Below are 24,037 nucleotides of genomic sequence, written 5' to 3' on the forward strand. Positions count from 1 at the left end.
TCAGGACCAGGGCGGGTAGGGCCAGGGTGGGCCTGCCAGCAGCTGGGATCCTGCAGCTACAGGTGGGTCCTGTCCGCCAACTCCCAGGCACCATCCTGAGGCCAGAGAAAAGGTTTCCAGAAGGGAAATGACAGAATCTTCCCTTTCAGAATGAGGGGGGCCAGACACGGTGGCCCACGTTTGTAGTCCCAGCTACTTGGGTGGGCCGCTTGAGCCCAGGAGGTCAAGGCTGCAGTAAGCCATGATCATGCCACTGCACTCCAGTCTGGGTGACAAAGTCTGTCTCAAAAACCAAAACAAAACAAATCAGACTGAGGAGGGTACTGTGCAGGGAAGGCCGAAGAAAGACGCAGAAGGGGCAGCCAGGAGCCACCAAGATGCCAGGAGCAAAGGTGGAGCCTGTACTGGGGGCAGGAGAGGCCAGTGCATGAGGTGCTTCCGAGGAGAACTGACTGGGGTGATCTGATGGGCCACAGGACCTCAATTCTGTTACACAAAAAGTGTCTGTGTGGTATATGTATTATATAGTTTAATATATAATTCCATCTTTTTTTTTTTAATTTAAAAAAAGACAGGGTCTTGCTGTTGCCCAGGCTGGCCTTGAACTTATAAGCTCAAGCAATCCTCCTGCCTCAGCCGACCAGACTGTTGAGATTACAGGTGTGAGTCACTGCACCCCACCTATTTTATCTCTCTTTTTCTTCTCAGTCTCTGTAGAGACTGTCAAAAATCGCCAGTGCTGACTACATTTCAAGTTGTTATGGTGGGGTATTGGAAAGTTTCCAATTAGCAATAATCGCACCTTGGACAAACCTCATTGGCTATGATACTGCCACTGTGCAAAGCTTTATCTATTTTTGTAATTAGAAAAAAGTTGTGCAGTTTTATACCAACATGTTAACAGCAGTCTTACCAGGCGGCCGAGGCGGGCGGATCACCTGAGGTCAGGAGTTCTAGACCAGCCTGACCATCATGGAGAAACCCCATCTCTATTAAAAATACAAAAAAATTAGCCGGGTGTGGTGGTGCATGCCTGTAATCCCGGCTCCTCGGGAGGCTGAGGCATGGCGGATTGCTTGAACCCGCGAGGCGGAGGTTGCAATGAGCTGAGATCGCCCCACTGCACTCCAGCCTAGGCACACAGCGAGATTCCATCTCAAGAAAACAAAAACAAAAACTAGAAGCAAGGCTTAAGGGGAGAGGGGATTATGACACAGAGGGGTATGCTTTGCTTGTGTCTTGTCAAAGTAATTTAAATTCCTACATTAAAAAGGTATGTGGTGTGCCTTCTGGAAGAGCCAAATTTAATTTGAAAGCCACTAAGAAAAAAAAAGGGGAAAAGGCAAGGAACTGCTACACCCAAAAGCCATTGTAATACAATTTCCTGTTACATGACCGACATTCCTAAACTTAAGTGTTTCTTTCTTCCTTCTCCTCTTATTAATATTTCAGCACGAGTGTTCAGTAACACCAAACGGTGGTTCCCTTTCAAGAGGAAGTGAGAAAGAGGAAACGTACAAGTTATCTAAATTCCTTTTATCTTTTTCATTAGCAAAATATCTTTAGTACAATGAAGCAATCCTGTGGCAGGATCTTGTCACCAAGACAAAGGGCTGGGAGATTAGTGTTACCATTTCTCTATAGCTTTTTTGGTGATGCATATTGTTAGAATTAAGCCAAATTAATATCCCGAGGAGATCTGCATTTCTGGGTAGCATCTTTTCCAGTGTCTGACAACTGAGGTGAGGGTTTTGGCTGGACTAGTACACAGAACTTTCACTGGTGAGCAAGCGCTGATTGAGCACATGCTCTGCAACATGGGAGGCCTTGTGGGCACAGAGGGATAAACTCCCAAGATTCAGGCCTCCAGAGACACCGCCTAAGACAGGGAAAGCAAGACAGGAACATGACAATCTGCCAACACAATGCCCAATGCATGGAGCATCCTTGGGGTTAGAAATAAATTTCTGAGGCCAGGCAAGGCAGCTCACACCTGTAATCCCAGCACTTTAGGAAGCTGAGGGTGAGTGGATCCCCTGAGGTCAGGAGTTTGAGACCAACCTGACCAACATAGTGAAATCCCATCTCTACTAAAAATACAAAATTAGCTGGGCGTGGTGGCGCATGCCTGTAATCCCAGCTACTTGGGAGGCTGAGGCAGGAGAATCACTTGAATCCGGAAGGCGGAGGTTGCAGTAAGCCGAGATAGCGCCATTGTATTCCAGCCTGGGCAATAAGAGCGAAACTCCATCTCAAAAAAAAAAAAAAAAAAAAGAAAGAAAGAAATTTCTGACCAGGCATGGTGGCCCATGCCAGTAATCCCAGCACTTTGGGAGGCTGAGGCAGGCGTATCGCTTCAGACTAGGAGTTCAAGACCACCCTGGGCAACATGGTGAAACCCCGTCTCTACAAAAAATAGAAAAATTAGCCAGATATGGTGATGTGCGCCTGTGGTCTCAGTTACCTTGGAGGTTGAGGCGGAGAATTGCTTGAGCCCAGGTCAAGGCTACAGTGAGCCGAGATTGCGCCACTGCACTACAGCCTGGGCGACAGACCTTGTCTCAAAAAAAAAAAAAAAAAAAAAAGAAAAAGAAAGAAATGTCTTTGCTGTGGAAGTCTGAATAGGAACAGCTCGATCCAGGTGGAAGAACCAGGAAGAGCCTGTGTAAAAAGGAATCTGAGTGGAATCACAGCAGATACTAGAATCCAGATAGGTGGTGATACTTCCAACCAACGAAATCATATGTCAGAGAGACCCAAAGTAAGCAAGCGGGAAGAGCTGTCTGGGAGGCCATGCTGTGTGGCTGAGACACTGCAGAGAGCTCCTCTGTAGAGGGGAGCATGTGGGGAGGATAAGACCAGGGTCTGGGAGGCCCCGGAAGCTGCAGCAGAGCCAAGGTGGGAGTCAGGCTGGCCAGCTGCCAGGGACGTGGGGGGCAGCCATGTATGGATGCCCAGGGAATGAGAGGAGGGGAGAGGGACCCTGATAAACTCCATGCCCCACAGACATGAGGGAAAGGAGAAGCAACCCCTATGAGGATGGAAATGAGAAAAGAATTCTTATCTGAGGAATCTGAGTCCTTTTAAATTATTAGGCCCAGAGAGACATTAAACTGAGAGATCACATTCTACTTCCCCCTTGAGGCATGTGTTCACCTTTTTTTTTTTTCTGAGGCAGAGTCTCGCTCTGTCGCCCAGGCTGGAGTACAGTGGTGCGATCTCGGCTCACTGCAAGCTCTGCCTCCTGGGTTCACACCATTCTCCTGCCTCAGCCTCCAGAGTAGCTGCGACTACAGGCGCCCGCCACCACGCCCGGCTAATTTTTTTTATTTTTAGTACAGACAGGGTTTCGCCATGTTAGCCAGGATGGTCTCGACCTCCTGACCTCATGATCTGCCCGCCTCGGCCTCCCAAAGTGCTGGGATTACAGGTGTGAGCCACCGCGCCTGGCCCACTCCCTTTTCTTATTAAGCAGATGGCCCGATTCACTGAGTGGCTGGTGTGGCCACTGTTCTCAGGAAGGCTGCCTCTCAGTGCACATCCTGACCACTGGCTGTCTTCTTTATGCCCTTCCTTATTTGATCTAACATAATCAGTTTATCCGTTTGTTTGTTTACATTTCTTCCCTACCCTCATTCCATTAAAGTTTTAAATCACTTAAACATGATAAAGTGGGGGGAAAGAACTGGATTAATCAGGATTAGGAAATTACAGCTGACACAATATTCAGGACCAGGAAAATGTATCAATGCTGAGCCACAGACTGGGCACCCCTCAGCAGATCAGAGGGAGGATGGACAGGCAGGATACAGGTCGTCCACAGAGAAAAAGCACATGCCAGTTTGTCAAGGAAAGCAGAACCCTTTTCTAGCACTCGCATCCAAACAAAGTTCTCACATAAGTCTTCCTAGAGGGGACACCATGTGATAAAGTGCTTTGCTATTCTAAGGGGTCCAGGGGCCATGGGCCTCCCCTGGGAGTTACTGAATTGGAACCTCACTCTCACAGGACTCATAGGCACCATCCTGAGTGCTATAATTAAGAACAGTGAGTGCAGTGAGCTGACGACACCCCCACCTACCCACACCATGCAGATGTTCCCCCTATAACCCACTGCAACCAGAGAGAAAACAAGTCCCAGGCTTCCGCGGAACAGAAATATTTTGCATATTTAAATGCAAACTTAAATGATCACTTATGCCAATAACTATCCAATGCTCAAAATATGATACTCATAACCAAAAAACTTACCTTTCCAATTCCTTAAATCTATATTTAAAGAGCAGCTCCTCCCATAAGAAATATTAATCTAGTGGCCTAGTTTTTTTCTACAGGAATTTTTGTAAGTTTTCAGTAATTTACGTGCAAAAGACTAATAAACATATCATTTGACATACACATTATATCCTTACACAGAAAATACCCTTAAGTCTTTTACTTTTTCCAGAAATTTCCATTTTAAAGTATTTTAATTAAAAATATACCCAAACATGCTAGTTACATGGGTGGGTTTAATATGCAAAAATTCACTATGCTGTGTGCTTAGAAATTGTGCACTTTTAAAGTAAATTTTACTTTAATTAAAAGTTAAGGCTGGGTGTGGTGGCTTGAACTTATAATTCCAGCACTTTTGGAGGTTAAGGCCGCTTGAGTCCGGAAGTTCCAGTCCACCCTGGGTAACATAGTGAGATGCCATCTCTAGAAAAAATTATGAAAACTGGCCAGACGTGGTGGCACACCGGTAGTCCCAGCTACTTCGGAGGCTGAGGTAGGAGGATTGCTTGAGCCTGGAAGGTCGAGGCTGCAGTGAGCATTGACCTCACCACCACACTCCAGACTGTACAACAGAGCAAAACCCTCTTAAACAGACAAAACAGTAGGAGTGGCTGGGCATGGTAACTCACGCCTGTAATCCCAGCACTTTGGGAGGCCGAAGAGGGCGGATCACAAGGTCAGGAGATTGAGTCCATCCTGGCTAACACGAAACCCGTCTCTACTAAAAATACAAAAAATTAGCCGGGCGTGGTGGTGGGTGCCTGTAATCCCAGCTACTCAGGAAGCTGAGGCAGGAGAATTGCTTGAACCTGGGAGGCAGAAGTTGCAGTGAGCCGAGATCGTGCCACTGCACTCCAGCCTGGGCCACAGAGCGAGACTCCGTCTCAAAAAAAACAAAAAAACAAAAAAACAAAAAACAGTAGGAGTGAAAGGGGTAAAGCTGCAACAATAAGAACTCTCGGCCAGACGTGGAGACGCACGCCTGTAATCCCAGTACCTTGGGAGGCCCAATGAAGCAGGCAGATCGCTTGAGGTCAGGAGTTTGAGACCAGCCTAGCCAACATAGTGAAACCCCGTCTCTGCTAAAAATACAAAAATTAGCCAGGCATGGTGTTGCGTGCCTGTAATCGCAGCTACATGGGAGGCTGAGGCAGGAGAATCGCTTGAACCCAGGAGCCCAGGTTGCAGTGAGCCAAGATGACGCCACCACACTCCAGCCTGGGCAACAGAGCAAGACACCGTCTAAAAAAAAAAAGAACTCTATTATACTGAATTCAAATCATCTTTTTAACAAACTGATGCATACAACTCTAAAGGTACTGTTATCTTTTTCTCTCTTATTATTTGGATTCACATAATGACTTTCCTACCTGAATTTTCTGAAAGCAAATGCATTTTTTATCTAGGCCAAGAAAAGTGTGAGTTGGAGGTGAAAGGTGGAGGCACAGCTGTTTTAAGTTATAAAGTAACACCACACACCAAACTGAATGAATTATTTCAAGGGCATTAAATATGGTAAATGGAGGCCTTTCTGCTAGCAATTAACATAAATTAAATGTTGATGGAAACTTCATCGGTGTCATGATCCTTACTTTTATTGTATTTGTGTGTTTCTGTATTGGAAACAGCACTGGCTTTATTACTTCTTGCACTATAATTATCACTAATGGATTTTACCCTAATAAGATCCCACCTGTATTTGGGATTATTTGCTTGACTTGTTTCTTTTTCTCACAGCTGAAACACAACTGCAAAGAACACAGGGGCTTGGCTTGCCTCCTTTGTCTGCAAGTGATTTACAGGAGAAGATTTTAGCTCTGCTGTTGGCCTGAAAGTTTCTCTGCAATCTTACTCCAGATTTCCCCAGGACTGCTCCTTCCCTACTTTCAAAACTGCTGGGTTCTGTACGTCAAGGGATAATGCTTGGCAGCATATTTAACTTCATGCTTTCACAATGAGAATGGCTGTGCCTTTGCTGTCAGCTTCACTGCTGAAACACTGCACCACATTACTCACAACCCTGTGCTTTATCAAAGCAGCTCGACATAACAATCCTCACTATATACAAGTTAATCCCAGTATGGCCCAAATTATCAAGGAAGCCCTCTACAAAACAGCAGGATTCATTTCACAAACATCTCCTCTGAGAAATGTAAATTCTCTATTTAAGGTCTATGGTAATAAACTACAAGAGGATTGAGAGTGGTTTTGGAAATAACAAATAACACTGTTAGCCTTTTCCTATGACTGCAACACCAGGAGTATGTAATTAGGTTATTTCTAAGAAACCAGAAGTGCTCGGGCCATTCTGATGTGCTTTGAGCATGAAATCTTACTACTTTTCCAAGGTACCAAAAATACTTAGCTTATTTCCACTTCATGCAACTGTAATTTTTAAGATGACAGATTGTAATAAAGCACTGGCTTTCATGAATCATTTCATAATGCAATTATGTTTTACTTGTTACATTTCACTAATTACATTTTTACCTGGTTGGACACTAGTTCCATTTTATATGGTCCTGTCCCTCAATTTGGATTGTATTCAGGTATACGAATTGCTAAGAGATCATAAATGTATGGCTATGAGGTGTAGGGGTGTGTGTGTGTGTGTGTGTTTTAAATAGAGATAGGGTCTCGCTCAGCTAACCAGGCTTGGAGTGCAGTGGCTATCATAGCTCACTGCAGCCTCAAACTCCTAGGCTCAAGCGATCCCTCCTGCCTCAGCATCCCATGTAGCTGGGACTACAGGTGCACGCCACCACGTCCAGCTTTTTATTTTTTGTAGAGATGGAGAGTCTCGCTATGTTGTCCAGGCTGGTCTCAAACTCCTGGCCTCAAGTGATCTTCTTGCCTGGCCTCCCAAAGTGCTGGGATTACAGGCATGAGCCACCACACTCATCTCTGTAAGCTGTGTATTAATGTAGAACTGGTGCCACCTCCACTAATGTATCCTTTAATCCTAAACAACTGAAAAGTGAGACTGTGTTGCCACAATTTTCACGATTTCTCAAGCTTTTTCTTTCTAGTTTTTCCCATTTCCTGAACATGTTAATAGTCACACCCCCTGTAACAGCATATACACTAATTTTTAAATAGGAGAAAACCGAGTCAGAGAATAGCCAATGCATGTTGCTCAACCCTCCCATTTCTAGGAAAAAAAAAAATGCACAAACCAAAACAAGAAAAGGGAAGCCACTCTCTTTCCACGATAGCTCAGAATAACCCGAATAAACACCAAAAAAAGGGGCTAAGCACGAAAGCCCTTTTCATCTCCACAAGAACAGATCAGAAAATACACATTACAATTTCAGGAGACCTCAGCAACTTCTGGAACTTGCCTGAAAAGGAAAAGCAGCTCAAAAGACCATTTTAGAGAGAAGGTAGAGAACCTTCAATTGTGAGTTCAATTATGTGTTAAAAGGGCCTTGGGTTTTTAACCTAGAAACACTTGTATAAGTAGTAACCAATTCAAAGCCTTCAAGTAGTTGCCAAACCATTTTGACTGCCCCAGCTGTCCCATAGCTGCCTCTGCACATGGCCCTGCAGAGGTCTGTACCCACCTGGTCGCATCCTGCGTTCACCAGTTCCTGCAGCATTTGCCGGTTCACTTCTGCAGCTGCAGAGGTGCCCGATTCATTAGCAAAAGGCAACAAGGAATATCTGATTTCCCTCAAGGCTTTCTGATAAGGTCCGAACTTCGGGGTGGCTCTCATCTGCTGCTGCTGCCTGGTGGCATCTTTGCTCCCCAGGACTTTGGCATCCAGGGAAGTGTCACTGTTTGGTCCTGCGGGTAGCCCCTGAACCGAAGACTTGGATGGCTGCTTTAACCCCTCACGAATCTCTTGCAGTCGCTGCCGGCTATTTCCAGAATAAGTCGTGGCAGGAAAAGTCTTTGGCCTCATTGTTAGTCCAGTTTCCTTTTACCATAAATACAATCTTCTTAAAGTGTTTTATTATTTAAAAAAAAAAAAACTGTCAATAGTATCAGTTTGTTGTAAACATACTTTCAAAATAATTTCCTTTTGAAAATGTTCTTTCCTTCCATTTTTGTAGTTCCTATAGAGAACCTAAAATTTTCCAAAGTCTTCATTTTGAAGATTATCACTCTCTGAAAAAGAAAATAAATGGGAGAGAAATGTTCATTTGTCATTTTCACGCAACGTTTATGCTACTTTTCAGAAATAAACAGTGATCGTGGAAATATACTGCTTGGAAAGAAAAGAAAGAACACATCACCTCTCAGAAATGACAAAAATACTGTTCAACCATGGTTAGAGCACATGACATCTACGGCTGTCCCAAAATGCTTCCTGTAATACGTAATCTGCAATAAAGTAAATTGCTATAAATATTCAACTCAGGGCAAGAACAGTAGTATTAACAACTGACAGCTCATTTAAAATACTTCATTATAATAAAATTTTATTTTGAAACCCACAGCTTGAGGAGTATTTAAATTTTCTACATGGGATCTTGGATTTCTGGCTTGTTCCTAATAACCAATCCACTCCTTGTCCTTCATCCCCATGGCTTTACTAACCTCTCCCCCCCTCACATGAGATGTGGTCCTTCCATATCTTTAGAAAACTTTCTGAACTTTTCCTTATAAAACCCTCCCAATTTTCCTAAAAGACACCACAAAGCCTGTCACATTAAAACTGTCCCATGTTGCAAATGTTTCAATTGCAGTTTCCACACACACATTATGAGACTTTGAAGGTAACTACTTCCTTTGTTTTTTACAAGGTGGCCACTTACCAGCATTTTGACCTAAATAGTAAAATTAAAATATCTTTCTTGTAGCAATTGATACTGACATGGAAAGGGACTGGTAACAGCATGTAGGCAACTTCTCAGAGTGCACCATGGCCACATGAACATCAAATGATCATGTGGGTAAGAGTTATTACTACAGAACTACAACTGCAGCATGGAAATGGCCTCGTTACATGGAACGCGATGTCACAAAGGCACTTTCCAATAGTAAATTCTACCTACCCCAGGCCTCGTTCACGGCCTACTCTGCTGTTCTTTGATTCAGAAAGGAAAATCCAGTCCAAGTCGACACCGTCCTCAGCAGCCAGCACAGGTCACTTGTCACAAGGCTGGGTGACCCTGGACCAGTCCCTTCGCCTCCCTCAGCCCCACTCCCTGCTATGTAATAGAGACGGATGCTTAGGACAGTGGTGAGCACTGGGTCAGATGACAAGGGTACCAGGCCCTGCAGTACTTGGAACACACAACATCCTCCCTATTCTTCACCCCGTGATGAATGTTTATATAACCAGCTGCTCTAACCCAGGCAAGGTGCCCGCTGGTGGGAAAGGCAGGGCCAGCACCCCACACCGTGCCAAAGCCCTTAGTGGCTGCCCCTTCCCTCACCCACTCCCCCTTACTCCACAGAACTCAATGAGCAGATTTCGAAGGATAATCATTTTGAGTTTTAATAAACAAAGAACAACTGATCCAAAAAGAGTACCCTCTAAACGGGGATGGGCAGAGGGATCTAGATGTTTAGCTTCCGTAAGGAACTTTATAACTGTAAACCGTGACCCTGCTTCACAGACTTTTTCAAGTGGATTAAAAAAAAAAAAAGGATAGCTAATATTCGCCCAGCCTTACTATGTGTCAGGTGCGGTTCAAAGAATTAATTTACATAGATCTATTGCACAACCATATGCAATAGCAAACACTAAGAGATGACATTTGAATTCCTAGTCCTTGCTTAGATGGGAAGGGGATTGTAAGCGTTTTAACTATCCCCTTTCTCAATGTAATTGTGAGAAGATTCCATTTAGAAGATAAAAGACTAAATAAATTTCTCAACATGAAATCCCTATTTTAATACACAATATAATATAGTAAAGTCACTGGAATGACTGTAAGACTGTGCAGATATTGAGCTATTAGATCCAGGGATAGCCCAGATCCCCTGGGGCCTGTACTGGCCACATACCAGAAGCCTAGAGCTCTGCTTAATTGGTGTAAAATGGGGCATATTGCAGCCACACTCATTTCAGTGACTTTGTGCTCTAAGCATCTGTTTTGAAATACCTAACTTTGTAAAACCGTAACTTCACATTCCGACAAAAACGGAGAGGTTCTCAACGTGATGCCAAGCAGTATGGAGGATCCTAGGAGTGACTCGGTATGTCTGGGAAGAGGCAGTAGAGTTCTTTCTTTTCCTATAGGAATTCACACAAATCACTTTGTTTCCAATCTTAAGTTTTCTTCCCTTTCTTTGAAAACTAAAATAGAGAAAACACAGCCATACTATCTTCACAAGAACAATCAATGCAAGGGAGGGCCTGACAATACGCAGAGAGTTTCTTCATGCTCAAAATACATTCACTCGGCCATCTACTCATCTAGCCCATCCACCCTCTACCTACCATACAAACATTTATTAAATACCTACTCAAGGCTGGACGTGGTGGCTCACGTCTGTAATCCCAGCCACTTTGGGAGGTCAAGGCGGGCGGATCACCTGAGGTCAGGAGTTCGAGACCACCCTGGCTAACGTATAGTGAAACCCTGTCTCTACTAACTAAAAATAAAAAATTAGCCAGGCATGGTGGCGGGTGCCTATAATCCCAGCTACTTGGGAGGCTGAGGCAGGAGAATCACTTGAACCAGGGAGGCGGGGGTTGCAGTGAGCCGAGATCGCACCATCGCACTCCAGCCTGGGCAACAAGAGCGAAACTCCGTCTCAAAAAATAAAAAATAAAAATAAAAATTAAAATTAAAAAAACCTACTGAATCTCAGGCACTGATAGGATAAATGAAAATAAAATCTTGGCTTCAGCAAGTTTACTGTCAAGTGAAAGCTGGGGTGAGGCAGGCAAATAAACAGCTTCAAAAAAAGAGAGATGCCTGGAGAATAAAAAAGAAAGAGCTCTAGAAATAATTAGACCTGAGTGTCAGGAGGAATGGAATTCCAGCTAGAGGGAACAGCATATGCAAAGAAGCCTTTAGGCTCCACCCACCACATTCAGGTCTGTGCAACGCAGGCTCTTCCTGGAGACATAGGAGGTCAAAGGACTCGGGGGTGGTGGGGGTGTCTCGTGGGATGAAACCATGGAGGTATCCAGAGGCTCAATTCCCAGCCATGTTGAGTCTGGACTCAGTGCAGAGGATGGGCAGTCACTGCCTATGGTTCAGCTAAGGAGTGACATGGCCTGAGTGGAAGGTGGGCTTAGAAGGGACAAGTGCAACACTTCTGGGTGAGGAGCAGCAGCCCCGGGGAGCAAGGGGAAGGGGTTTCAGGTCTGGAATGAAAGGCACAGATGGGGGATGGTGGGGAGGGGTGCTGGCATCTGCATATGGGACATTTGCCCAGCCAGAGGCCTGCCTGCTCAGCCATGAAATGGAGCTACCAGGTGAGTGGATGGCTGAGGCCCTCCCGGCTCACTCACATTCCTTACAGGAGCAGCCACCTGTGATATGTCTCTTTTTACCAGCAGTGACATTAGCAGGGCACAGAAGGGGCAAGCTGCTTTTCACTCAGCTATGAAAGGGCAAGAGCCACAAGAGACACTGCAGACCGAAGAAAAAGAACCATGAGAAAGTTCCATGTTAAAGCCAGGATGCAGGGATGTCCTCTCCCCCATCACATGAGCAGAGCAAAGGGAGTTGGGGGTGGCTGAAGGAGGTCCTGGTTGACTCTGAGGCTGGAAAGCTCTCTCTGGAATCTGCTCTAAAGAAGGGAAGCTGGCCGGGCACTGTGGCTCATACCTATAATCCCAGCTCTTTCGGATGCCGAGGCAGGCAGATCACTTGAGGCCAGGAGTTTGAGACCAGCCTGGCCAACACAGTGAAACGCTGTCTCTACTAAAAATACAAAAATTAGCCAGGTGTGACAGCACACCCCTGTAGTCCAGCTACTCGGAAGGCTGAGGCAGGAGAATCCCTTGAATCCAGGAGGTGCAGTTTGCAGTGAGCTGAGATTGTGCCACTGCACTCCAGCCTAGGCGACAGAGGGAGACTCTGTCTCATAGATAGATAGATAGATAGATAGATAGATAGATAGATAGATAGATAGATAGATGGATGGATGGAAAGCTGCTGAAAGCCAGGAGGAACAGTAAGGCTTTTGGGGGTGTAGGGGGTAGGGGCAATCCACTTATTTAACATATATTTTTTAAACTGCACAGATTGTAAGATTGACAAATGTTCACCAAGGAACACACTCTTGTAAATAGCATCCAAATCAAGAAGTGTATCATTATCACAACCCCAGAAGCCTCCAGGCCCCCACAGACCAAGGGGAACCACCTTCATGTCATCTAACACCAAGGATTAGTCTGACCAGTTTTTGAACTGTATATCCAAGGAATTACGCAATCTCTACTCTGTAGTTTAGCACATTTCGTTCAACACTATATTTGCAGATTCATACACGTAGTATATATATAGCAGAAGCCTGTCAGTTGTCATTGCTGAGTAATATCCCCTTGTATGAATACACCATAACTTATGCATCCATTCTACCTAATGGACGTTTAGGTTGCTCCTGGTCTGGGCTATTACAAATGGCACCACTGCCATTCAGGTTGCCATGGCTCCAGGCCCAGAGCTGTGAGGAGCTGCAGCGTGGGTGCTCGGCTCAAGGCCTTGCTTACCATCGCCGTGCCAAATACTTCCCAGTAAAAATACTTGCTGAAGAGCGACTGGCAGAGCCCCTGGAGAGACTGTAAAAAGGCACCCCTTCCTCAAGAAGTTTTTTGTTTCTATATTATTGTACAGCACCAACAACTCTCCCTGGGGAGCTTTCCGGAGCCCTGTGGGCAAGAGGCCCTGGCCCACGCATAGACATGCCATGATACCACAGCCACGTGAGGGGGGGCGGGAAAAGGCTGAGTCAAATGGAAGGCGTGAACGGGACCTCTGAGGCATAGGAGAGAAAGAAATGGTCTTAGTGCAAGTCACAGAGAAGGGTGATCATGTCTGCCCTCTAGAAGATGTGTGACACATATGCTGTGTCAGGGGAGGTGAGTCTCTACTGCCACCCAGGTCTTCTGTGAGTGGCTAAAAGTCTCCAAGCAGACTGCACATGCCCTCATATAAATGTGTATACATGTGATGTGAGACAAGCCCTCTTATATGTAGGGCCCTTGAGCAGTGCACAACCTGAACACCCACACAAGGTGACCCTGTTACTTGGTCCTGAGGATGCAGAAAGACTGATTTGCCTCTGACTTTAAGGAGCTCATAGCTCAAGATGGGAAAGCAGAGGAGAAAATCAATTATTTAAATACACTATAGGGTATGTGTCACAATGAAAGTTTGCCCAAAGAATTATGGGGATCTGAAATAGAGAGCAGTTACAGGATAGAGAAAAGTGGGTGCACTCAATAGCACTAAGAGGTAGAACCCATAGGAGTAAGTAATGTTCACTGGAAAGGACTGATATGAAAGATGAGCCCAAGTTTCTGGTTTGAAAAATGGGGCCAGTGGTGGTGCCATTCTCTGAGCCAGGAAACCTCACCTGTCTGGGCAATGCGGCCCACCAGGAGAGCAGTGTCAGTGGTGGAGGAGGAAGGCAGTGACCAAAGGTGAAAAAGCACAGGGCAGGCTGGGTCCAGTGGCTCACACATGTAATCCTGGCACTTTGGGAGGCCAAGGTGGGAGGACTGCTTGAGCCCAGGAGCTGGAGACCAACCTGGGCAACAGAGAGAGACGGCGTTTCTAAAAGTAATTAAATAATTAACCAGGTGTGGAGGCACACCTATGGTCCCAGCTACTCAGGAGGCTGAGGTGGGAGAATCACTTAAACCCAGGAAGTAGAGGCTGCAGTGAGTCAAGGTCACACTACTGCACTCCAGCCTGGGAGTCAGAGCAAGACCCTGTTTAAAAAGCACAGGGCGGGGAAGCTCACTGAAAACTGGGTGTGCAGTGCTAAAGTGGCTGGAGGTGGGAGGCCTGGGTCCTTCCCCAGCTCTGGCACTGAGCGTGTGGTCTGAGCCTGTCACTTAACCTTGCTGAGTTTCAAGCTCCTGCACGGTACCAAGGGTCTAACACCCACTACTGTCTACCTGACAGGCTTGTCTTGAGGATCACAGTGGTGCTGTGTGTGACAGCAGGCTCAATCTGTAATGCATGATATACTGATCAATTATCACCATTACTAATTAAAGATTTATAATAAGTTAGGCAAAAAAGGTTTAATGAGGCCAGGAGATAAGACCACGGAAAAATTACCAAACTGAACACAGAAACAGGTTGCTTGCTCCAAGTGACTCCTCTTTATTTTTTATTTATTTATTTGGGAGAGTCTCACTCTGTCACCTAGACTGGAGTGCAGTGGCTCAATCTCAGCTCACTGCAACCTCCACCTTGTAGATTCAAGTGATTCTCGTGCCTCAGCCACCCGAGTAACTGAGATTACAGGCGTGCACCACCACACTCAGTTAATTTTTGTATTTTTAGCAGAGATGGGGGTTTCACCCTGTTGCCTAGGCTAGTCTCGAACTCCTGATCTCAAGTGATCCACCTGCCTCAGCCTCCCAAAGAGCTGGGATAACAGGCGCGGGCTACCATGCCCAGCCGAGTGACTCCTCTTTAAATCAGTGTTTGAGAATGATGCTTAGAAAGTTAAAGTAGCTTTCTTTTAACTGTAAAGACAGAAAAGCACAGAGAAGAAAAGCTTAAGTCTTTCCTCTAAAATGTGCCTGCAGCCAGGTGCCAGGTTGGTCAGTTCTGAGCAGCATCTGAGCCTCCAGATGCTGACTGCGGCTCAAACAGCAGGTCTGGGTTGACTCTGTGATCCTGTGTATGTCAAAGGCACCGATGCTTCCTGTCCTCCCCAACCTGCAAAACCTTTCTCTCAGCTAGAAAAACCCAACCCTGGGCCAGGCACGGTGGCTCACGCCTGCAATCCCAGCACTTTGGGAGGCTGAGGCGGGCAGATCACGAGGTCAGGAGATCGAGACCATCCTGGCCAACATGGTGAAACCCTGTGTCCACCAAATATACAAAAATTAGCTGGGCGTGGTGGCATGCACCTATAGTCCCAGCTACTAGGGAGGCTGAGGCAGGAGAATCGCTTGAACCCGGGAGGCGGAGGATGCAGTGAGCCGAGATCATGCCACTGCACTCCAGCTTGGAGACAGAGTGAGACTCTGTCTCAAAAAAAAAAAAAAAAAAAAAAAAAAGCCCAACCCAATCCCACCTGCCTGGCTCACTCCTACTCCTAAAACCTCAGCCTAGAACCCCTCCCACAGAAGGACCTTCCTGACCTCCCCAATCTAAGGGACCATACATGTTCACTCCCAGCCCTTCCCACAGCACCATCACTGGCTGGTGTGCTTCCTCTTGAAGAACCTGATAGCACCATGAGGGCAGGAGCATCCTGTTTGGTTTACCCCCATCTACTCCCAGGCATGTGCACACAGGCCCACGCAACATCTGTTGAAAGACACAGGTAGTCACTCAGCACCGAATCTGCGTCCTCAGTTCCACACTGAGGACAAAGCCTGCCAGTGCCACCCCAAAGGTCTAAGGTGATAAAGGAGAACGAAGCCTCAGTCAACAGCAGCACCTTCTCTGAAGCTTAACATGCAGGTCTAAATGAAACATGCCCAAGGGAGGTTCACATAGAACAAAAGTCGCAGGACTATGGCATATTATTCAGCTATAAAAAGGAAGGAAATCCTGTCATATGCAACAATAAAGATGTACCTCAAGAACATTATGCTAAGTGAAATAAGCCAAACACAAAAAGGAAATATTGTATGATTCCAGTTATGTGAGTTACCTCCAGCAGGCAAATTCATAGAGACAGAAAGAAGAGAGATTACCAGAAGAAAGGGGAACAGGGAATTTTTATTTAAGGGGTACAGTTTTTGTTTGGGATGATGAAAAAGTCTTATGTATAGACAGTGGTGATGTTTGCAGTAATGGTGCATTTAATGCCACTTAACTGAACTGTATACTTAAGAATGGTTAAAAGGATAAATATGTATATTTTTCCTCAATTTTTAAAAATAGGGAAAAAAGTCTCCTAACTATTCCTATTTAGCAAACTCGTGTTTGAACAACGGCTCCCTTTTTAAACATAGCTACACGGCTGGGTGCAGTGGCTCATGCCTGTAATCCTAGCACTTTGGGAGCCGGAGGCAGGAAGGCAGGAAGATCACTTGAGGTCAGGAGTTCAAGACCAGCCTGGCCAACATGGCAAAACCCTGTCTCCACTAAAAATGCAAAAATTAGCTGGAAATCGCTTGAACCTGGGAGGCGGTGGCTGCTGTGAGCCGAGGTCATTCCACTGCACTCCAGCCTAGGCAAGAGAGCAAGTCTCCACCTCAAAAAAAAAAAAAATTAAATAAACAAATAAACATAGCTACACAATGAGAAGACTGGACCTAGGGACTGGGTAGGATATAGCAGGGTAAAGTCTCCACGTGAAGTCCAAACCCTAGGGCAGCTGCACCTCCCCACCCCACTGGCCCTCCACCACACAGACACTGACTCACAGCAGAGCCACGCTCCTAGAGACACTTGGGGTGTTAAGCATCTGTGGGTGCCACAAACATTCAAATAGTAAAATCAACCAGGGTAGTCGAGTCTGGACATTTCTATGTCGATGTCTGTTTATACCTGAGCAAAGAAATGCTAAGTGGCTGTGTCCCTAAACAGAAGCCAGATCAGGAGTCCTGGTTTTTCTTTCTTTTTCCATTCCCCCCTCAACATTTGCTTATGAAAAATTTCAAACATACAAAAAGGTTGAGAGAATTATTCAGTGACATCCCTAAACCTACCACCTGGTTTTGTTTGGTACGGAGGGAGGGGGAGGACCCCACAAGCTGTTCTGATATTTTCTCCATCTCCCACCATAGTGAGGCACTAGTCTAGGGATACCACAAGGGCTGTCCCTGTCTTAAGTGAATATGTAAAAAATAGTACCTATGGATAAACTGTGTTCTTGCCTGAGTACTTTAGAAAGGATGAAACGTTCCTTCAGTTTCATAAAGAATGAAAGCATTTTTTCAGCTTCAGACTGTGTATTTTAAGCTTTAGTTTGAAGACAGTTGATTTCATGGCCAAATTATGAACTTTTGAAAGAATTTTCATGAGAATACTCATCAGTCAAGACTGCAGCTGGAAATGAACAACTCTGACATATTACTATACCATTTTAATGAGACTTCACATATGGGAAATTTTTCTTTCATCAAGAGTTTTATAAATATGACCCTCATGGATGTGGACTTTAAAAAAATGGGGATATCAAGCAAAGTAAATCTAACTTTGGAAATTTCTTTGGCATCACCAATTGATTTACACACATTTTAAGTAAGAAACTACAAACATTGGAATTTTAAAACCATAACAACTCACAAAACAAAAACACCTCATTCTCTAAATCCAGAGCTGAGACAACTACTAAATCCCATGCTTAATATAGGTGGCCTGTGTAAACAATGTGAGAGCAAAATTTTAAGCATGCCTTTAATTTGGTCCTACCAAACCCAATTCCAACCCTCAATCCAATCCTGGAAAATGCTATCAGATGTTCAAGAATTTTTATTCTAATTTATCCTAGTGCTTCACAAACCCACACTGGCTGCCAAACACACATCAAGCACCAACCAAGGAACCAACCAAACCAATGTCTCATGGGACCTGCACTAATGACACACGTTGGCATTTTCTGAGCAGGATTTCTTGAACCTAAAATTCCAGCTATTATTTAAATCATATCCCTACTATAATTAACTAGCAAAGCTGAAACTAAATCAGGCAGACGGGCCAGGCCTCCAGCCAGATGCTAAATGTCAGAATCATAAACCACTATGTGGATGTACCACTCCAGCACTGTCAGGCCAGGAAGCCACAGGCCAAGGGCTACCTCTCATAATGAGGGTCTTTGAGGAAGGCAGTGATTGCATTCCTCTGGGGATCCAGGAAAACACACTTTAGAAGAATTCCCACTCTCCAATAGCAGCATCATCACAAGGCCTCAGAGAATTTGGCATTGCCATATGTGTACTGAGCATTGTGCTGGACACTATAAGGTCTCACCTAGGTAGAATTGGGTCTTTTTTTTTGGGGCGGGGGGGCAGGGTCTCACTCTGGTTGCCCAGGCTGGAGTGCAGTGGCAAGATCTGAGGGGGAGTTTCGCCATGAGATGGGGTTTCACCATGTCACCCAAGCTCGTCTCGAATTCCTGGACTCAAGTGATCCCCCCGCCTCGGCCTCCCAAAGTGCTGGAATTACGGGCATGAGCCACCATGCCCAGCCAGGGTATCACTTCTATATAAGCTTACAGTCTCGGGGAAAAAGACACCATCACATTCTTTATTAGACAGCTTTGTACATTATATTTTTATGATATACATTATGCAAATATAAATGGCATAAAAAAATTGAGCTACAGAAGTCTGTACTCAAGATATCGCAACAGAGTGACCAAGTTGCAGATACATTATTAGTTCTTTGCAGCTTTCCTAATAGCAAGCGACCCAACAGGATGGGCCATCTTATATTCAATTTCATAGCCCAGCAGGGGTTCTCAATCCTTAAGAAAGCCTTGCCTCCTCTGCACCCCTCCAAGTTTTGGATACGCTCCAGCTAGGGAGTTAGAACACCCCTCCCATTTGAGAATCACGCTATGGACTGAAGTAATAAATACTGTGACTGTCCAAAGAATCCCTGCCTACTTCCATGGAGGAGCACAATTCTTCAGGAAGGTGTTGAGATTATTTGGAGAAGGTATCTTAGAGAAAGGGATGTTTCACCAAAATTAGAAAGGCTGAAGGGCTATGATTTGATGGAGGAAGTGTGAAGCTATTCTTGGAGCCTGGAACTTCCAATGAAAAGGCTCAAACGTGGGAGAGAAAGATGAACAAAACAGCCAAAAAATGTTGGGGAGGGTGCAGGTGTCGTCCGGGTACATTTAATGAGAAAGATGAGTGAGACTCCCGAGTAAGAATGGAGTTAACTAGCAATGAACCATGTTGGCCCTTAGCATTCCTGCTCAAGATAACTGCCTAGAGGCAGGGAGGCTCACTATTCCAAACAGAGGCCCACTCCTTTCAAAATCCAGCTTACATTCTTAAGATCCTTACCATCCTAACTGATCAAGGGTCTATAGGATCTAAACTACACTACAAGATTCTAACAATCAGTGTTAACAAGAAATACAAACCATGGCTACAAAATATGGGATTTTTTCATTTTTCTCCCAGAAAAATTCCCATGTATGTCAAATATTGTCACACAAACAAAAAGTATTTGTGAATTAACTTAAAACACTTGTCACAATTAACTTGACATGATCTAGATGATAACCAACAAAGTCTTCCCAGGGTGAACGGCAAACATTAAACAATGCCAAATTTCCATTCTAATTTTAACATCATAACCAATGTCTTTATTTCCAATATTACCTTGCTGTTTTCATACTTTCAAAATAAAACTAATAATCACGTAACAGGCCGGGCGCGGTGGCTCATGCCTGTAGGCGGGTGGATCACGAGGTCAGGAGATCGAGACCATCCTGGCTACTACGGTGAAACCTCGTCTCTACTAAAAGTAAAAAAAAAAATTAGCTGGGCATGGTGGCGGGCGCCTGTAGTCCCAGCTACTCAGGAGGCTGAGGCAGGAGAATGGTGTGAACCCAGGAGGAGGAGCTTGCAGTGAGCCAAGATTGTGCCACTGCACTCCAGCCTGGGTGACAGAGCGAGACTCCATCTCAAAAATAAAAAAAAATAAAAAATAAAAATCACGTAACATTATGTAACATTAGCCTTAAAATACTGAGAGAACAGCTAACAGTGAAATGAACATCCCAAGCAGGGCTGCCCTCACACTGGGGCCATCACAGGGCACTCTATGTAATAAAGCCCATTACAGAGAGCAGCAGTGACCTAGCATACAATGGGAACGATGCCCTTGGACTTGTGTAATTTGAAGGCCAATTCCTTCTAGAGGAATTACTAAGCAATAGACTTTTTAAAAGGAAGAAGATTCAGAGAATGTTTAGAGCTAGAAGTCAGTCACTTCAATCAAGGCTTACCCTTCTTTCTGATCATCAGAATACTTCGGTACTTTTTAGAACAGATTTAGTCAAGACAGAGTCAATGCATTTGAATTTACCTTCTGTATTTCTTCAAACCAACTGTTTTTAAAAAGTCAGTAAGAAATACTGTTCAGAAGTTTCACATGATTTTAACTACAAAATAAAATACAAAAGCAGCTTTTCGAAAATGGTGTTGGTATGGTTTTTCCAATACAAAAAAGAACACCTCTCCCCTAACCCCAGCTTCCCGAAATCCTTCCTCTGTTTATGGTCAATTTATCAGCTTCAATCCCCACCCTACCCCACCCCTTGGTGGAGTTTAGGAGCCCAAGGCTGGCTATTTACAACATAGCATTTAAAATAACAAGGAATCTTATTGTAAAATCATTCCCCTCCCACCAAAAGAAAGCCCCTCCCACCAACCCTGTGATTTGCTAAGGAACATGTACAGCTCCAATTTACACTTAAACTATTTCAAACTCGATGGAGAAGCCAGAAGAATCCCTTCCAGTTCTATAATTCAATGATTCTAGTAATTCACCTTGGTAATTTTGCAAGACAGGCTAGCCTCTGCTCAGATACCTTAAACTGCCTGAGATTTGGAAAGTTATTAAATGTTCACCAACTTATATTCAAAGGAATGCTGGTATATTCATTACACTATTATTATATTCAGTGCCTTCTATACCTGCATGAGACAAAATTTTGTGAGACACTGACTTGCTAATTACAGTTAAATAGACGTCATAAACAGTTTATACGTTCTCATTTTGGAATATTTTTTCTGTTACTACCTTATTATAACGGTTGTTACAGAAAAAAAAAAAAAACATACAAAGCAGCTTACCAAAAATATACAACAAGATTTAGCACAAATTTCCTAATAATCAGCCATGAGTTACTTTTTCCATGATTAAGGGAAGGCCCTTCATCTTCTAAGTTAAAATTTTAAGCAAAACACTTGTGCAAGATCACACACATTTTTGTGATTTCCCATTCAAATTTCAGTATATTTGTTTCTTATTAAAATACGGGCAAACTTTCCTTTAAAAATGTACGTATTTGTTGAATACTTTGTGAAAAGAGCTGTTCAGCTATTAATTTGAATTATTTACCGGCCAAATGTATACTCTATGGCTTAGTAGTTAAGGTGAAATAATTATTTTAATGCTATTACATTAAAAACACTCTTGGCTGGGTGCGGTGGCTTACGCCTGTAATCCCAGCAGTTTGGGAGGCTGAGGCGAGCGGATCACAAGGTCAGGAGATTGAGACCATCCTGGCTAACACGGCGAAACCCCGTCTCTACTAAAAATACAAAAAATTAGCCGGGCGTGGTGGCACACGCCTGTAATTCCAGCTACTCGGGAGACTGAGGTAGGAGATCGCTTGAACCCAGGAGGCGAGGTTGCAGTGAGCCGAGATCGCGCCACTGCACTCCAGCCTGGGCGACAGAGCAAGACAACGTCTCAAACAACAACAACAACAACAACAAAAAACACTCATATCCATCCTAGAGAAGCGTGAAAATGTAAAAGTTCTTGTTCAAAATTCTTGTCAGGTGGGGCGCGGTGGCTCACGCCTGTAATCCCAGCACTCTGGGAGACCGAGGCAGGTGGATCACCTGAGGTCAGGAGTTCGAGAGCCAGCCTGGCCAACACGGCGAAACCCGTCTCTACTAAAAAATACAAAATTAGCTGGGCTGGTGGCGCGGGCCTGTAATCCCAGCTACGTGGGAGGCTAAGGCAGGAGAATCGCTCGAACCTGGGAGACGGAGGTTGCAGTGAGCGGAGATCGCGCCACTCCCCTCCAGCCTGGGAGACAGAGCGAGATCTTGTCTTAAAATAACAACAACAACATTTTTGTCAAAAAAATCTGCAAGTTAAGTTCTTTCATGGTGATCCTCGCAAAATAGCATTTCTCATCCAAAGGCCTCAGAACAGCCGCCAGCCGCCGAGCTAACTCGGGACCCTGTTACCGGCTGCTTGGCGCCCTGGTCGGGTGGGTTTTACCTTCTTCAGGGTCCATTCCTCGCCTCGCCCCCCGTTCCCAACCCTCGGGACACTGGAGACTTGGATTTCACAAACGGGTTTGCTCCAGGCCGCACTCCATCCCCGAGGGAAAGCTCCCCAGAAGTTCTGGAGTTGGGCTGAAGGATGTGATGGCAAGATGTGAATGATGTCAGAATCCCCATCTCCAGAGTCCGGCTGGGGAGCTAAGCGCAGGTGAGCTTACCTCAGAAGAGAAAGCCAAACCCCCCACACGTCGCTAAACTAGGGCACGGGAATGGCGTGTTATGCAACGGCCGCCGCTCGCGTGGCCACGAAAGCGCTCCTGCGCCTCGGGCCGCGTCCCGCCAAGACCGTGAGCAAACTCGCAGAGTTGGCCCGGCAGCCGGCCGGGAGACGCCGAGCAGGGCCTGGCCGCCCGCAGCCCGGGAGGAACTGCGCCCCCAGGGTCCGGTGGCCTCTGAGGGGCTGACTGGCCCGTGAGCCGGCGGCGCGGCCGCGGGGGACGGGGTGGGAACCGCGCGGCGGTGGGTGAGGCGGCGCAGCCACCGGGGGCTGAGGGGCGGCGCGGCCTCGACTGCGGCACCGCCGTGGGTCCGTCGGCTCGCGGGACGACGGGGCGGCCGGCGGGGGCCAACAGGGCGGGCTCTGAAGGACTGATTGGACCGTGGGACGATGGCGCGGCCGGGAGGACGGCCCCGGATCCGTGGGACCGCTGCGCCGCCGGACCGGGGGTCCCGAGGCTGTCAGGGGCGCCCGGCCGGGCGTCTAGTGGAAAGCCGAGCCCCCGGAGACAGCGGAAGCAGAGGCGCGCCCGGCGCTACGGCCTTTCGGGTCTAGGACAGCGCCCCCGGCCCGCGCCGCCCCTGCCCCGCCGGGATCCCGGCCGCCCCGGTCGCCGCACAACAAAGCGGCGCAACCCCGCTGCCCCCGCCCGACGCCGGCCTCCAACTTCCCCGGCTCCTCTGGAACCGGCTCCGCGGGCTCCGTACGGCCTGGACTACGAGCCGCCGGGCGGGGGCGGCTCCGGGCGGGCGCGGACCGTGGGGGCAGGGCGCAGGGCTCCGTCCGGACAAACTTCCTCGGCCGCCCCGCCGGGCGCCCTTCCCGGAGCCTCGGCACCACGGTAGGTGCGCGGAGCCGCAGGGCTCGACCGCTTCGCGGAAACTCTCGCCACCCTCCGAGCTGCCGCCCCGACCCCAGCTCCCAGCCCCCTCACCTCCAGGGGCGCGGTCTACACCCTCGGGGGCGTCCTGGCCGGCGGCTCCCGGGCCTCTCGCGCCGGGAGACCGGGCACTGGTGGCTGGAGCTGCTGCTGGCCCCGCAGGGACGGGGGAGCCCCGGGCGGCGGCGGTGGCGTGGACGGCGACTGCTCCATCTTCCCGGGGCGCTCACGCCGCGGTTCCAAAGCGCAGACCCAAGTGGGACATTCGCTACATTGTTGGCATTCCACGGGCGTCACGTGACCCCGCCTCCCGCGTCACTCTCGGCCGCATACCAGTCCGGGCGGGGCGCCTGCGGCCCCTGCTCCTCCGCGGCCGCTCCGCCCAGCCCCGCCCGGCCGCGCTTCCTGCCTCCGGCCTCGACCGCCACCTGCCCACGGCCTCCCTGCTGGCCTGCGGTAGCTCGCCAGGGCCTCTCGGACCTATTTGACTGGCTGCTATCTGCCCCCAAACTTGAGTATTTGCCCTCTCGACTGCATTTGTATTAAAAGTTGGTAACTGTCGTT

At 46.8% G+C, this 24,037-nt stretch overlaps 1 protein-coding gene and 1 non-coding gene across 2 annotated transcripts in view; both read right to left on the reverse strand.

Annotated features, from left to right (window-relative positions):
* The window catches only part of LATS2 (large tumor suppressor kinase 2), an 88,406-nt gene extending 64,628 nt beyond the window's left edge, over positions 1-23,778 (reverse strand). Inside the window, exons 1-2 of the mRNA XM_034936415.3 lie at positions 23,528-23,778; positions 7,839-8,386 (exon numbers count right to left, since the gene is read on the reverse strand). Of these exons, the coding sequence (XP_034792306.1) occupies positions 7,839-8,180 (342 nt within the window). The 5' untranslated portion in view covers positions 8,181-8,386; positions 23,528-23,778. The remainder of the gene's footprint in view (positions 1-7,838; positions 8,387-23,527) is intronic.
* On the reverse strand, positions 709-847 carry LOC112436949 (U4 spliceosomal RNA). Its single transcript, XR_003025612.2, has one exon. It is a non-coding gene; the product is annotated as a U4 spliceosomal RNA (small nuclear RNA).
* Positions 23,779-24,037: the final 259 nt, after the last annotated feature.

The sequence above is a fragment of the Pan paniscus genome, chromosome 14 (genome assembly GCF_029289425.2).
Source record: "Pan paniscus chromosome 14, NHGRI_mPanPan1-v2.0_pri, whole genome shotgun sequence".
Taxonomy (NCBI): Eukaryota; Metazoa; Chordata; class Mammalia; order Primates; family Hominidae; genus Pan; species Pan paniscus.